Below are 15,923 nucleotides of genomic sequence, written 5' to 3' on the forward strand. Positions count from 1 at the left end.
ATCGCTTAAATGTCGGGAGTGTTTTGATGCAGTTGGTAAAAGTGTTAGCAGTGGCAGTTAGATAAAGACATCGGTTGATTCTTGTTTCCTGAGTGTTTCGTAATCCACGTTACGACCGTATGTATAACAGTATCTTTAAAGTCGTTTTTGTTGAAATGATCATTCGTTGTAGCTAGCATTGTATGCTACTGTTTTTAGCCCTAGCCAGATGGCATGGCGTGAATTCCGCAATCCCAAAGAGAGCCAATGTCAGGAATGCGTCGAGCTTGCTAACGCAGTATTTTGATACTGTAGCGGTTATTTTTAGCTATGAAAGTTACACCAACAGGTCCACCTGTGTCCCTGGCGTTGTCTACTGGACCGGACAGATAAATTAAACACCTTTTAATCACGGTTTGCAGGTCGGGACGAGCCGACATGGGCGCCCCATCTGCCCCATTACCCCAGACAGATTGTTAGCAGCTCCACTCCGCCACATCCTGGCCCCGCACCAACGCAAGGACCCAAACAGTGGCTTTCTTTCTTTTCTATGACACACCCAATTTATGCCCAGCTGGATTCGGTAGAATCGCTGTTGGACGAGCTACCATATATGTTTTATTTGGGCCTGTTCTTTGTGAACGTCCTCATCCTCTACTATGCCTTTCTCATGGAGTACATCGTCCTGAATGTGGGGATAGTATTTCTGCCTGAGGACATGGACCAGGCGCTGGTGGACCTCGGGGTGCTGTCCGACCCGGCCTCTGTCCCTTATGACACGGACACGGAGCTGGATGTGTTTGAGGGGTACCTCGAGTGACAAGGCGGTCCTAGAGGAGAAGGGAGCCCTCCCAGGGCAGTGATGTGGAGGAAAAAGGACTCACTGGGAATGCTGCTGTTGCCTTTCTGTCACACAGACATATCAGTGAAAAAGTAAGCAGAACACAAAGTTTATTGTATTCTTTCTATTTAAGTGTCATTCAAAATTGAATGAATAAATTATGACTTTCTGTCAAGCTGGCAAAAAGATCAAGAATGTGATGCGTTTTGATGCCAGGCATTTTAAACCATGCATTCTACTTTAATTTAATGACTGATAGTAAACAAACATACTGGAGCTTTAAAACCACTCTTTCTTTTCTGTGGGGCAGGTATGCAGGAGAGGACACTATTCAAACTGCACCAGAGCAGTGGCAACATGTTATTGCCAAGATTTTTGCAGTATTTGTTGCATATTACTTCTTTTGTTTTGTTTTGTTTTGTTTTTTGTTGTGGAATCAAAACAGATACAAACATAGTTTGAGCTTTACTAGAATTGTACAAAATTAAAGTTCTGGTGTTGTAATTTGTTAGTGATGCACTATATAATTGGCATGATATCATTACAGGCAGGTATTAGCATAAATACTTAAAGTCCCTGTAAAGTAACATAAAATCTATAATTTAGGTTTGTTGTATGACAGACAGCTGTGTTATGAACCACCATGTTAAGTTTCACTCATGAAAAGCATCTTTAAGGATATAAAAATAAGCTTCAAAATCATGGAAAATCAGGCAGTAGTATTTAATCTAGGATGCTGTGGGTGTGCCAGGTAAATTCACCAAAAATGCCCACTGGAGAAAGGCAATCCTCTTTATTAGCCACCAGAGAAACATTCAATCAATCAGTCAAACTTTATTTATATAGCACCTTTCAAACAAATTCATTTGCAGTTCGAAGTGCTTTCCAGGATTGTACAAAAGTAATTGACAAAAAGTTAAAATGGTAAAAAGGTTTAGAGACTAATGCACACAAAAGTACTTTACTAAAACAATTAAAAAGTTAAATGATAAGAAAAGAGACAGAGATAAAAGACAAAGCTGAAAAGGGCAGAATTTATGAAATAATAAACATTAAAATTTGCATAAAAAAAATAAAAGTTAAAACAATGATGAAAGATTTGAATAAAAGTTGAATAAAAGCCCCAAAACCCTAAAATTAAGATTTAAAATTTTCTGTAAAAAAAAAAAAAACAGATTAAAATAAAACAATGATTGTGATAATCTGTATAGTCATAAAAATTATAAAATACGACATAAAAGCCAGACTGAATAAATGTGTTTTCAGCTTGCGTTTAAAAATCTCAATATTCTCAGCTACATTCACATTAACATTTATATCATGGCAGACGTACAGTTTGGACCAAAAAAGTCTCAGTTTCAATTTCTCAACTAGCTTTCAACACACTTCAGGTATTCCTAATAGTTCATTTGAAGTGAAATTATGTTGTTGAGTTGTTTTTGTGAAGTTGCTGCTGAAAACACGTTTCCTGATGTTACTCTTCAAAATAAAAGTCTTCAATGATGATTAGTATTGTAGGCTTTTATTGTGACAGACTTGGCAGTAAAAGAACTTGTCACAGGATACTTTATTGATCTTTAGCATTGCATTGCTAACAGACAGGAGGGATTGAACTGTTTTTGCTTTGAGAGAGACAAAGCCACATTCTGCTCCTTTTAATCATCCAGGACATTCGACAAGTGTAATATGGTTTTAAACACACCTTCAGCAGGTAAGTTGTTTGTTCCTGCTGCATCTGGTTGAAGTGAAAAATAGACAAGAACTCCAGCAATAAGCATGCACCTTGACCATACGGTGAAGTCTGGCCAGAGTGCAGCTGCCAGGCTCAGTGCCCAAGCAGAGGGGCAGAAGTCTTGGATTGACATTGCAATTCATTCACAAATCTCTCTGGTATGATGCTTTTAATGATCATTAGGCTGCTGTGGCTGATACATTTGGCAGATTTACCTCAGTGTGTTTTTCACCTTATGTAGCCCTGCCCACTTGAACCACTGCAGTTGTCTTTTGACTTCCCCTGTAGCATATTTTCTTCCAGATATTACAATATTTTCTCACAGAACAAATAATAATTGACAAAATAAAATTAAAACTTAATTTGAAAATCAGTTATCAACCAGGTATCTGTTGACCTCTAGGGAAAATGAACATGAAGTCAATTTATGAACAAATATGATTCCTTTATTTCAATATTCAGACTGTAAAATTGCAAAATATCCTTTAGCTACTGATGTTGAGCCAAAGCAGATAGTAGCCTCTGCTGGTTGAAAAAATGTTGAAACATATATTTGTCCAATGGATTTAAATACTATCAATTTTAAATTCTCTGGCAAGACAAGGTATGGTTACATAATTTCTTTGTAAGGATATTTTGCTGGACCTATGAAATGTTTTGGTTTCATGTATTATTAAACTTGTCTCACCTCTCTAGGTTGTCTCGCCTCAAAAAAAGGTAGCACGAGGCTGAGATTCAGCACCACCAGCCAGATGATAAGCGACTGTCCAGTGGGAAGAGCACTCAGCACTGGATCAGCTGTCTGTCAGTCTTCCAAAAGCAATCGACTCTGGCGACTCGTGCTTGACAACATCAGACATGATGAAAGACAAAAGCGAGGAGAGGTGGAAGTAGACAGCTGTTTCCTGTGGATGACAAGCAAATGCTGCAGTAAATGAAGGGCATGATTCAGGCTGTGGGCACTACAGCCAGGTTGGACACAGTGCAGCTGAAGTGACTGGCATTCACACTGAAGATTACAGAAGTGACTCAAAACTTCACACCGATGTCCTATGCAGTGTGACATCTCAGAAGAGCTGGCAGGAAAGTAATGTCACACTTTTTAAGCTGTCTGAATATTTAGCTACTTTGCAGGCTAACTCATCAAAGCAGGCCTAGTTAAAAAATGTATCCTTTAAGGCCAGCCGTAGTTTTTGTCTGCTTCAGGGATGCACACACTCTCAGGAGTACAGTCGGGAACTCTGGGTGCACTAGTGAAGACTTCACACCAACACTGGACGCAGGCGGTGAAGCTGTATGATGCAGGACAGCTTTAAACTTTACAACTTACCGAATGAATCAGGACCACTGTGCTCCAATCTTATGTAGAGGGGAAAGCATTACACTATGTAAGGGAGAGTAATAAATATGAGATTAGCCATTTTGTAGCTGGATTTAATGCAAATTGAATTTTTTCCACTTAAAGCTCCTGAGAGGTATTTTTGTTATGGAAACATTTAAAATCGGCTTTCTTGATAATATTTCTATCTAAAATAGCAGAATAATAAGTCAAACTCTTGAGAAAACCACCAGAATTTACCTATTTCTCTGCAAAATGGAGTGAAATAAGAATAAATGGAAACATGTTAACCTAGGATTTTTATACATTCTTGCTACTTTGCTGCAATATTTTCCAGGCACCAATTCGAGACCCACTGAAAGTGGCGTTGCAACCCACCTTTTGGTCCTCACCCACCAGTTGAGAACCATTGCTCTAGAGACTTTTTGGACCAATAATCAGTTGCGACAAGCCTCAAATGGTGTTACACTACTCCTATCCGTGCAAATCTGGCCTAAAACTAGTCTTGAAATCATCTTGCTTTCAACAAAAAGACTCATCCTGTTTTATTTCAGCAGCCAAAGTGTAACAGACCGAGAATCTTCGCCAAATAAGGCGTCTCTGTTGTAAGTTTCATCACTTTGACACCTACATTGCAACAGCAGCTGTTTCAAGCATTAAAAAAAATCACCTAAAAAACATCAGACTTTGTTCTTGTTTGCTTTTGTAGCTCATAAAGAGGCATAAATATTTATTCCAGTCTTCTTCATAACACCTCACAGGAGCTTTCAAGTTATGACAGAACAGGGGTCAAACTTATGAGTGTTTAGTTTCAAAGAATGAAACCTCATGTACTGCATAAAATACTCAACTTGATTTTCTTTTTGTTGCATAGCATGTTTTTTATGTTATTATGACAAAACAAAACTCAGTGCATGAGTTGGCTGTTGGTTTTTAAATCAGTTTAGTTTTATGTGAGGAAGCCCCAAGAGGACATGCGTCTATACATTTTATTCTCACAGATTTCTGATAATGGGGACTTTTCAGCTTTTTACTTAAAATTTGACTCATGTAAGCCTGAGATGACAACACTTGGATGAGTTTTAAATCTCTGCAAATTTTCTATTTTTCTTGGTTTTACAGAGATGGTCTTAGAAATAATCTTGCTCATCATCTGGATGACTACTGTTATCCAGATGATAATGAGTAGGGAAGAACGGGATTGATTGTCACACTTTTTACTCTAGTGTGAATGGCTCATCATCAAATCATCCAATAGTCATTCCTACATTAAATTCAAGCTTAAGATGTTGGCTTGAAATGTGTATCCCTCTCATTTTCCAACTTACTGTCACAAAGAGATAATTAACTATCAAAGACACTGTGACACATTGTGACAACCAACCCCATCACAGGGATGGTTGTCACATACTATGGTGTTGTTTGTCACAATGTAATTTTAATGGGAAAAATCTTAAAAAGAAAGCAAGATGACCAAGCTAATATTGAAACTTTGATTGCATTGACAAGTTGACAGAATAACATAAATTAATGCATCTTAACACAAAATGAGCAAGGAACATGACCAGGAACATCTTTATGCCTGTCTATCAGCTTAGAGCAACATAAAGAACAATAATAGCCTTTGCAACGCAGTCACTATCTGAGTTACAGTGATGCAAATGTAGGGTCTGTGCACTCCAAGTAAGCAAATCCAATAATTCTCCCATTCCTTCCCCTGAACAGCTGTGACAACCAACCCCAAAGAGACTGTGACAGCCATCCTCAACTGGATTTTCTTGCTAGCATCAAGGCTAACTGTCTGACAATTTCTTAGCAAGCTAACAACAATCTAAAGTATAGCTTTCCCTTCACACATTTATGGGTAACAACTGTTCTGTTATAAACCCAAAATACTGAGGAGCTGAATATTTTCAATTTGACATGAAAAACAAACAAACAAAAAAAAAACAAAGTCCTCTCATCTCAAGTTCAGCTGTCCTACTCCAGAGGAACATATTTAGGTGAGCTTTAGTACCAATCCTGGAATTTTCCGTACCAAAATTTAGTGGCGAGATATGAGTGTGACAACCAACCCCATTCTCCCTTAAGTTATAGGGGTTGATTGGCCAATTATTGGGCCAGTATTCAGCATTTGCCATTATCTATCTGCTTTTTGTGCACAGTGAGTTGTACACAAGAACAGCTGATGTAGTCCTGTTGACTCTGTTTACAATGTCTCTCTATCAGCCTATCTATGTTTGTTTTGTGCTTTTAAAACTCTGAGGCTATGTAATAGACCCTAAGAAAAACAACAAAATTAATTTATCAAACGTAAAATTGAGTGAAACACATGTCTGGATGCATGCTCACTTTGGGCTTCCATATTATAGAACTTTAATTTGTTTACATTTTAACTGATTCTGATTTCACATTGTGAAATGTTTACCCTTGACAGCAATAACGAATATGAATCAACAATGTGAAGTTATGTAAATGAAACAAGGCAGAGCAATTATTCCATTTGAAGAAAACCACCTCATATCAGAGATTTCATCTACTTTGTATCTGTTAGCTTTCAAAGTACTGTACATACTCCAGGTCTGAGAGCAGAATTCACACTGAGCATTTTAGCCATGAAATAGCCGAAGCTGTAGACATTAAAAAAACAAAAACATTCTGAATATTTTTGCATGTTTTCAGACAAGCGATAGTCCAGACTTGCATTGCCTGACTCTTCGTTATTTGAGCATCACAGCCAGCTTGATAACTTTTCATACAGGTGTCAGTTTGAAGGGAATATCTGCCTTTTTCTGCCATAGTTTTACACCAAATATAGTCAGATAAATGTCCACAACCATAGAAATCAGTAGAAAAGGCCACCCTGCTGCTCAAAGGCAAGGGATGTCAGAAATAATCATTAAAAAATACACGAATATTGGAGGAGGTTCATGGGAAAGGACTTACAGATGATGACTGCAATGATGGCTGATAACCAAATTTTATTATTTTTGAAACAAGGGTGCCAGTGAGCAATAAGATCTGGTGACACTTGCAATGTTTTGATCCTGTAAATCAGTGTTTATTATAATAATTCTATTTTTGGCAGAATAAATTGTTAAAAAAAAGTATTTAGATCAGCTGGCACTTAAAGCTCAGGATACTAATAGTCATGAAATATTATAAACATATTGGTATAAAACTTTGTCACAGAGTCATAGTCATTACACAACCAAGGGTGCTATCTGATGTGTAACTCCAGTATTGAAGTTTCTTCCCATGTATGAAAATCAATGCAGAATGTAGCGCTTTGAGGGAAGGATCTTAGTTTATTAAAAGACTTTTATTGCCATTTCCCAGGCATGATTTCACACTTTCTGTTCAGCTTCTTAGTTTAGAACAAACTAATGAGACTTCACGAGGACTGTGACAGATGAGTCATTGCTGAACTGTGCTTGTGTCATCCCTCCACGCCTGCTTCTCTGCAGACATGCTCCAGTAAGCTACAGATAGCAACAGAGGTTTATTTTCCAATAAACTTTGATCAAACTCAAGCCTTCTGGGTCTTTGTTCTTGATTCAGTTGAAATAGATTAAGACAATTTATTATGTGTCAAAGTTGCACTAGCAAATGCTTGTTTGAAGTCCTTTTACTGTTTCTCCACAAGAGGGTGTCGGTGCAGCAGTCAGGCAGCAGGAGCAGCTCAATGGAGGGCTCTCATGCCAGACAGAGATCAACACATCAGTTTGAGATTTGTTGGTTTTCAAATGTATTTAAACCTACAGGATATGAAAGTTACCTGCTCACTTAAAAAAAGTTGTAGCAAAAGGCATGGGGTTGTTTTTAGTTCAATCCATTCATAGTGTTGAACATAATAGCATCAGCTGTTCACTAAAAAAAAAAAAGTTATAATATAGTCCCTACACATCATGATGAGAGCTTTCAGTCATGATTGCATGATGATTGAAACTTCCAAAACATACACTATTTGGACAAAAGTATTTGGCCGCACCTGTAAATTACTGAATTCAGGCGTTTCAATCAGACCTGTTGTCACAGGTGTATAAAATAAAGCAGCTAGTCATTTGTGATACTAAATGGGTCGTTCTGATGAGCTCAGTGACTTCAGGCATGGTACTGTGATTGATGCCACCTTTGCAATAAGACAGTTTGTGAAATTTCATCCCTGCTGGATATACCAGTCAGCTGTAAGAGATATCATTACAAAATGGAAGCGTTTAGGAACAACAGCAACTCAGCCACAAAGAAGAAGACCATGTAAAATTATAGAGCGTGTCAATGACTGCTAAGGCGAGTGGCAAAGTCTGGGTTTGGCAGTTTTCGGGAGAACGTTATGTGCCTGACTGCATTGTGCAAACTGAAGTTTGGTGGAGGAGGGGAGGGGTAATAGCAGAGGTGGGAGAAAGTCATTGTTTTGCAAGTCTCAAGTAAGTCTCAAGTCTTTAATCCCAAGTCTCGAGTCAAGTCTCAGGTAAAGACATACAAGTCCAAGTCAAGTCTCAAGTAAAGACAAGTCAAGTCCGAAGTCATAGGCTTGAAATTTTTGAGTCCTTACAAGTCATAAGCACTGCTTACCAAATAAAATACCATTTTAACAATGAAACAATCTATTAAATTCGACAAATACAATGAATGCATTTTGAATTGTTTTATTTTTTTAAATAAATAAGACCAGTGTGACAGAACTTAATCACACAGAAAAAGAGTGCTGACATAGCATTCAGGATATAATCAGTGCCAAGCGGTGCAACAACAAATGAACTTCTGAAGACACTGTACAGATATTTTAACTCATCTAATGTGTGTGTGTGTGTCTGTGTGGTGAGTGTGTGTGTATGTATAGGTGTGTGAGTGGCTAGGGTTTGTGTGTGTTTGTAAGTGAACATGTTTGACTGGTCAACATTAGGTTTAAGGTGTTATAACCAGTTCTTAACCTCAAGTTATATTATTATTATATATTATATTATTATTTCAAAATGTGATCTGTGTGTGTTTGACTCGTTGCTGATGATGCACATTGTAAAAGTCATCATCAAATACGAGTATGGGAGAGCATCGGCAGGGAGTGACTGAAGAAATGTGTTGAAACGAGGGCATTAGAAGCTTCAGTTTGAACACAAGACAGCACACCTCTATGAATGAACTTAATGAAGAGACGTGCCACCAGCGGACTTACTTTAATGCACGTTCCTCTGTCCAGCGCACATCCAACGGTGATACTATACAAGTTTTCATTTGAATTTGGAAGTTAAAATTTGTCTTCTTTGTGTGGACTTATATTTATAGAGGATTTCGGGAGGATTTTTTAAAAAAGTAAGCCTTAAAAGAGCCGCAGCTGGTCACCAAAGAGCCACATGCGGCTCGAAAACCGCGGGTTGAGTATCACTGCCTTAGTTGAATACTTTGAATGGGGGCACATTTACTCAACACACTCACTGAAAACCTCAAGTATTCTCAAGTCATCAGACTAAAGTCCGAGTCAAGTCCCGAGTCACTGATGTCAAAGTCCAAGTCAAGTTGCAAGTCCTTGATGATATTGTCAGGTCGAGTTCAAAGTCATCAAAATTGTGACTTGAGTCTGACTCCAGTCCAAGTCACATGACTCGAGTCCACACCTCTGGGTAATAGTATGGGGCTGTTTTTCAGGGTTTGGACCAGGCCTCATGAAAGGCAACCTTAATGTTTCAGTGTACCTAGACGTTTTGGGCAATGCAATGCCTCCAACTTTGTGGGAACAGTTTGGGGAATGCCCTTTTCTATTCCAACATGACTGTGACCCAGTGCACAAAGCAAGGACTATAAAGACATGATTTAACCAATCATCCTGATGGATTTAACCCATGATCCTGTTTGGGATCGTGAGGGTGCTGAAGCCTATCCCAGCTGTCACTGGGCGAGAGGCAGATAATACCCTGGACTGGCTGCTGACATATAGTGACAGACACCCAGGCATGCTCACTATCATATCTACGGGCAATTTAGAGTCACCAGTTAACCTAACAAGCATGTTTTTGGGGGTGGGAGGAATCCGGAGTAACCAGAGAACGTGCAAACTCAACACTGACCAGGAAGTGAACCAGAAACCTTCTTGCTGTGAAGCAATAGCACTAACCCATGGAGTGACACCGAGATCAAAACGCGGCACAGGACATGTGCAAAGGCATGTGCAATTTGTGTTGCAGCGCGAAGCCTTTGAGCGGTGGCCTACGTCTGAAATGTTCTTTTTGACTGGGCAAAATTGAATTCCAGATATCTACAATGTTAATTCCAGTAAGTCAAACTTAGCTTTTAAAGGATAACACCGCTTGCCATATAAAACAGGCTTAACACTAACACGTTGTCATAAATCAAACCGTTTTTGTTTATGAGCCGTTGCTTTTGAAACAGCAGGAAGCTTCTGTCAGCGAAAACTTCGGCTTGTAGGCAGCTTTAGGCAGGGATAAAAGTTGAAATCTTAATTTACTGAGAGCGTTTAATTTGTCCCATAGTTACTGTTCCAGTTGACGCCGGGAAAAGTCATCCTTTAAAAGCCACTTCATCAGACTTTTGTTAATTAACAACCTAGCTTGTTAGCGGTACTCAACTGACGCTAGAGGCTAACGGCAGCTAGCTGCTAACTTCGTAGTTCGTAGTTCCCTAACCCTAACCCTACAACTGGCAGGATACGGGGTTCCTTTAACTGCAGAAAAACTGTCATCTGTCGGTTTTCTAGCGGCTCAGAAGGAGTTTTTGCTCATTTCAGCATGACTCATGTTCATTATAAATTCTTCTCAGCAGTCAACAACTACACAGCGCTTTTTGACTGGCCGAACATCACGCTAATGGACCTGAAGAGCTACATCATGGACAGGGAGAAGCTCCGCTTCTCTGACCTACAGGTCACGGACGCACAGACCAAACAAGGTAACGACACAGTTGTGTGTATTTATAATGTATGTGTGTTTATCATGGCAGTTTTGAACTTTAGAGGAAAGCACGTGGTCCAGGTTTGACAGCTGTCTGGTAAAAATGTTACGTCAACATCAACGTTAGGGAGGGGAGGTGAAGTGAGGTGAGGGGGGTCCAGAAAAGTCAAGCCGTAACAAAGGCTCTGATGAATGGGCCACATTCCTGTTGCTTTCACGCCTCATGCTCTTAATCAGACGGCCTGATGGTGCAGGATCAGCCCTGTCAGTGCCACCAGAGAGGTGGGATAAAAATAGCGAAGGAATATTCGATTGGAAAGGTTTACTGTAATAAACACAACATAAATAACAAGGAGGAGTGACACACAGGGGTCAAACATGATATGCTTAAATATGACCATGGGTGTGGTCATTCCTTTCAATATAATTATAAATCAGTACGAATATAAACTATCTAGAAACCAATGTGACTCAAATATATACTGCAGGGCGTTTTTCTTCAAACAGCAGAACCAGGAATCCATCTTTTAAACGAAACCAAAGTTTTAAAAAAAATAATTATTAGAAGTTATTAAAGGTACAGTGTTTAATATTTAGGCTAGTGCTTTTTAACTGGACAAACTGGGTAAAAATGAAATATAATATCCATAAGTAGGTCTTTCTAAATTGTTGTGTGATCACTGGAATGTAAAAAGGTGTTATTTTTTAATCAACTCAAAATAAGCCATTCTGACATAGAGAGGATCCCCTTCATAGATGGTTCTATGGCACCACAGAGGGAACCAAATCACTGATACACATATTTAAAAAAAAAAATCAACTGATTGCCACAGTTATCACTGTGCCGTCTCAACTTAAAATAAAGGGGGAATTTTTAAAACATCTGTGGGCTTCTGATGCCAACATAAAAGAGAATAGTTGAGGGTACAGCACTATTAATTTCTAAGCTAATAATACCAAGTTTTCCTTAGAATATTACCAAGTTTTACTTTTACAAGTACAAAGATTACTAAGCTTATAATACTGTTTTCCATCCAAGTAATATCAAAATTTCCTATCACTAAGTACCAAGATTTTTAAGCAAATAAAGTCAAGTTTTCCCTCCAGATATTATCAAGAACTATTAAGATTTCCTCACTCATAGTACCAAGATTTCTTAGCATACAATACTAAGATTACCTTCAAAATAATATCAAGTAACATCAAGTTTTCTAACCATATAGTATCAAGGTTTCTTAGCAAATAATCCCAAGATTTCATTCCAAAGTTTTTCCAAGCACATAGTGCAATATTTCTAAGCCATTAACATAAAGTTTTTCTTTTAAAATAATAGAAGTTTTTTTTGCTTAAATTACCAATATATCTAAGCTAATGATATCAAGTTTTCCTTCCAAATATAATAAAGTTTTCCAAGCACATAGTAGCCAGATTTCTAAGCAAATCATATCAGCTTTTCCTTTCAAATAGCTTATAATCTAGTTCTATCAGGTTTATCTAGCACATGGTACAACAATTTCTAAGCCATAATACCACATTTTAAATTTCAAATATGATCATGTTTTACTTGCACAAAATACCAAGATTTCGAGGCTTATAATACCAAGTTTTCTTTCTAAATGATACTAAGTTTTTCATTTCGTAGTACCAAGATTTCTTAGCATATAATACTAGGATTTCCTCCCAATTAATACAGCTTTCCAATCACATTGTACCAATATTTCACAGCAGATAATACCAGGTATTTCTTCTAAACAACAACATATCAAGCAATAGTAAGTTTTAGAACCTAGTACCAAGATTTCTAAAGGAATGATGTCAAGTTTTCCTTCCAAATAATATCAAGATATCCTTGCACAAATTACCAAGATTTCTAAGCAAATTAATTATATAAAATTTTCCTTCCAAATATCAAGTTTTCTAAGCTCATAGTACCAAGATTTCATAGCAAATAATGTAAAATCTTCCTCCAGACCAGATAATATCAAGTTTTCCAAGCATATGGTACCAAGATTTCCCTGCAAATAATATCCTAAAAGACATTGTTTTCTACACCATTATGTATATTTTTTCAACATGTTGCATAAAGTTAACTTCACTTACAACTTGTCATTGACCATCCTGTGAGCTCAAGAACAATACCTATGATCCCAAGTAAGTTTTTTCAGTGTGTGGGAAATTTTCTTGTGATAACTAGGAAGTATTGAGTGTGCAACAGAGAGTTTCTGTCATTCTATCTCGTAGAACCTCAAGAGCAGGGGAAGCTCTCTGGTGAGCTGGGGTTAGTTTCTGGTTTCTACTAGAAGCTTTTTATAAGTGCACTTCCCTCTAGGGGCTCAGTATTTTGTATTTCAACCCGTGCAAAGAGAGCTATTCTGGTATTTGAAAGATGACCAGAGAAGAAAGCCAGCTAATGTGTCTCCTGGGATTCTTTCTGTTCATATTATTTTTAATGTCAAATGATTAATGACTGAATCCGACACTTGCTTTACAGTCCACAGTCTAGGATGGTTAAAACAACTTGACAGCTATTGTTGTGGTCATTTTAAATTTTGAGGCCCTATTAGCTACCTAGCTGTGGTAGAAAGCTATAGATTTAATTTGAAGGCTTTTTTTAAAGAGCAGCTCATTCTCAGCCATAGACTCCTCAAGAACATCCTTAAAATAAGATCATATTTGCTACAGTCTTTGTTTAAATGTCACCCACTGCCAGAAAAGGTTGTATAACTTATCCAAACATGGGAGAACCAGAGATTTGCTCGTGGTAGTTAATGTTTGCCTGAGTCTCATAATATCCTTACTCAAATAAATCATTTTGTGTGACCTTATTTCAACTCTCTGTTTCTCTAAGAGTACAAAGATGATGATGCCCTGATTCCCAGAGGTTCCTCCGTCATCGTTCGCAGAATCCCCCGCATTGGAGCCAAAGTTAGGCCTTCCCCTGGATCCTGTGGAAAGTAAATGTTCTTTATTTTACCTTGGGGGTGGTGAAATGGCTGAACTCCTGCACTGTTATCAGTGTTAATATCCATATCATTAAAAGTCTCCACCCTGCTTGAAAGAGCTACAATTCTGCCTGTTTAAGACTGCTTAAAAACAGTCATTACAGTATTGCATGGTTGAAAGATGCCTTAAGCAAAAGATGCCTTAAGCAAAGGAACATGTACTGATAAAGGGAGGCATCACATGGCCATGACTTGACCATGAATGCATACCAAAAGCTGAAACTAGTTTAAGAGTCAAGGTGATCATCACCCAAGATTGCTGCTTGTGTTTTTCTGTCTATTGGGGGCATTGTATGTTTGCATGGTGTTGCTTTCCATTTCATGAGTTTTTTCCTAATCATACTGATACTTTTTTGTTTCAGGGAGCCAGCAGACTTCAACCACCCAAAGCGTTGATCATCAACTGGCGGCCAGAGGGCCAAATCAGGCCTGCCAAAGCTCCCTGTCCGGCCCCCAGAAGATTATTAAATTCATAAAAGGAGGAAAAGAAGATGTTCTGGTTTTAGAAGTAACTTTTGGCTTCACATGTCTGCAGATGTTAAGTATATCCCAAAAACAAATACTATTGAAATAGTTTTAGAATGATCTGATTTTGATCTGTTTTTACAGAAGTTCACTCATCAGCCATTATTAGTGAATATCTTTTTAAAAATGGGTTAAGACTGGCAGAAATGTTGCAAAAATTGCTAGAGTAAGTGATGAATAGGAGTTAGAGTAGCAAAATGGGTTGTGGAATGGCAAAAAAGGGTAAAAATGTGCAGGAAAGAGGTTAAGATACTGCAAAAATTGGTAAATGAGGAAAAAAGGGGCAAAAGGTATAAAAAAGAGTTATTAGTGGCAAAAATGGGGCAAGAAAGTAATGAAAAGGGGTTAAAAGGTGGCAAAAATGGATATAAGAGTGGCACAAAGGAGATAAAATGTGCAGGAAAAGTGGTTTAAACATGTTTAGAGAATGGAAAAACTGTTTTTAAAAGAGCAAAAAGTATCAAAAGTGGGTTAAAAGTGGCAGGAATAAAGCAAAAATAGCCTGGCAAAGTAGTGAAAAGGGATTAAAGAGTGGCACATAGGAACAGGAATTTGGCAGGAAAGTTGCAAAAACGGGTTTAAGAGTGGCAAAATGGGCGACAAGTGGCAAAAGTTGTTTTAAAAGAGGCAAAAATGATCTTTGGGATTTTCAGGGGCCCAGACAATTCTGTGGGCTGGCCTGTCTCTTTGTGGCCTGCTGCAGTATAGTTGATAGAGACAGATCTCACTGGTAATACTTAAAAAATTCCTGTGTTTTGAAAAGAAATACAAATACTAATACAATAATATGCTTATCAGACCAAAATTTTTATTTCATTTTTGTTCATTTGAAAGTCCAGCCCCCAGAGTCTCTGTCAAGACTAAATCTGGCCCCTGTGCAAATGTAGTTGATGACCCCTGACCTACAGGATGGCCTTGGAGCTGACAGAGCAGTACGTACCCACACCTCTCACAGCTACACTCTTATTCCTACTATCACCTCTTGGGAATGATCAGTTTGAACAAATCAGCACTTGATCTCAGGATTTTTTTTTCCTTCAGTGCAGTTTAAAATCGTGCTGCAAAGAGGAAGTAGCACTCAGAACTCTGCATTTGATTTAAGGGGATGTACTGTTCTCATATAAATCATGTGTTACAAATAGGGATGCATGATATATTGGTATCAGTATTTTTTTAACATATTGGCATCAGCCAAGTGGGCCGATATTAACAACCAATGTTTATTTCCGTCTAGTTACAGTTTGTTTGTGTGTCGGAACTCTGGCCCACACGGAAACATAGTAGGTGGTGGTAATGCACCTTTCGGCTCCATGTACAAGTGTGGACAGCGGATGTCTCTTCTCTGCTGCATCACATATTGTTGATGAAAAGAGCAACAGGATCCAGTGTGAGAAAGCAGAAATGCTTCTCTTAGTCAAAAAAAAAAAACTTGCCTTTGCTGATGAAGCAGGCCTAGACTACAAAATACAGAGATAGGTGGAAACACAGTTTAGTGTGGGACATTTACTTTGAGTACATTGTGGCTGCTTTCAGTGAGGACATGTACAAAGACTACCATGTCTTTTGAGCTATAGTTATGTCACTGTTCTAATATTTTGAT

At 38.2% G+C, this 15,923-nt stretch overlaps 2 protein-coding genes across 3 annotated transcripts; both read left to right on the forward strand.

The window, feature by feature from the left end:
- Positions 1-6: 6 nt before the first annotated feature.
- On the forward strand, positions 7-7,424 carry dexi (Dexi homolog (mouse)). 2 transcript variants are annotated; one of them, XM_041777908.1, is made up of 3 exons: positions 9-117; positions 402-912; positions 3,249-7,424. In XM_041777908.1, the coding sequence occupies exon 2, from the start codon at positions 530-532 to the stop codon at positions 797-799; it is 270 nt and encodes an 89-aa protein (XP_041633842.1). In that variant the 5' UTR covers positions 9-117; positions 402-529; the 3' UTR covers positions 800-912; positions 3,249-7,424. The 2 variants fall into 2 exon arrangements, with proteins under 2 accessions (XP_041633841.1, XP_041633842.1); XM_041777907.1 differs by having other exon boundaries at positions 7-912.
- Positions 7,425-10,633: 3,209 nt separating this feature from the next.
- Positions 10,634-14,555, forward strand: LOC121503826 (E3 ubiquitin-protein ligase RBBP6-like). The gene is made up of 3 exons (XM_041778387.1): positions 10,634-10,794; positions 13,645-13,750; positions 14,161-14,555. Exons 1-3 carry the CDS (start codon positions 10,635-10,637, stop codon positions 14,192-14,194), a joined length of 300 nt encoding a protein of 99 aa, XP_041634321.1. The 5' UTR covers position 10,634; the 3' UTR covers positions 14,195-14,555.
- The last annotated feature ends 1,368 nt before the right edge of the window (positions 14,556-15,923 follow it).

This window comes from Cheilinus undulatus, linkage group 21 (genome assembly GCF_018320785.1).
Source record: "Cheilinus undulatus linkage group 21, ASM1832078v1, whole genome shotgun sequence".
NCBI classification, from domain to species: domain Eukaryota; kingdom Metazoa; phylum Chordata; class Actinopteri; order Labriformes; family Labridae; genus Cheilinus; species Cheilinus undulatus.

Coding starts and splice junctions, on each gene's coding strand:
- dexi (XM_041777907.1), top strand. CDS start 530: ATGACACACCCAATTTATGCCCAGCTGGATTCGGTAGAATCGCTGTTG.
- LOC121503826 (XM_041778387.1), top strand. CDS start 10,635: ATGACTCATGTTCATTATAAATTCTTCTCAGCAGTCAACAACTACACA. Junction 10,795..13,644: donor GGACGCACAGACCAAACAAG/GTAACGACACAG, acceptor TGTTTCTCTAAG/AGTACAAAGATGATGATGCC. Junction 13,751..14,160: donor TCCCCTGGATCCTGTGGAAA/GTAAATGTTCTT, acceptor TTTTTGTTTCAG/GGAGCCAGCAGACTTCAACC.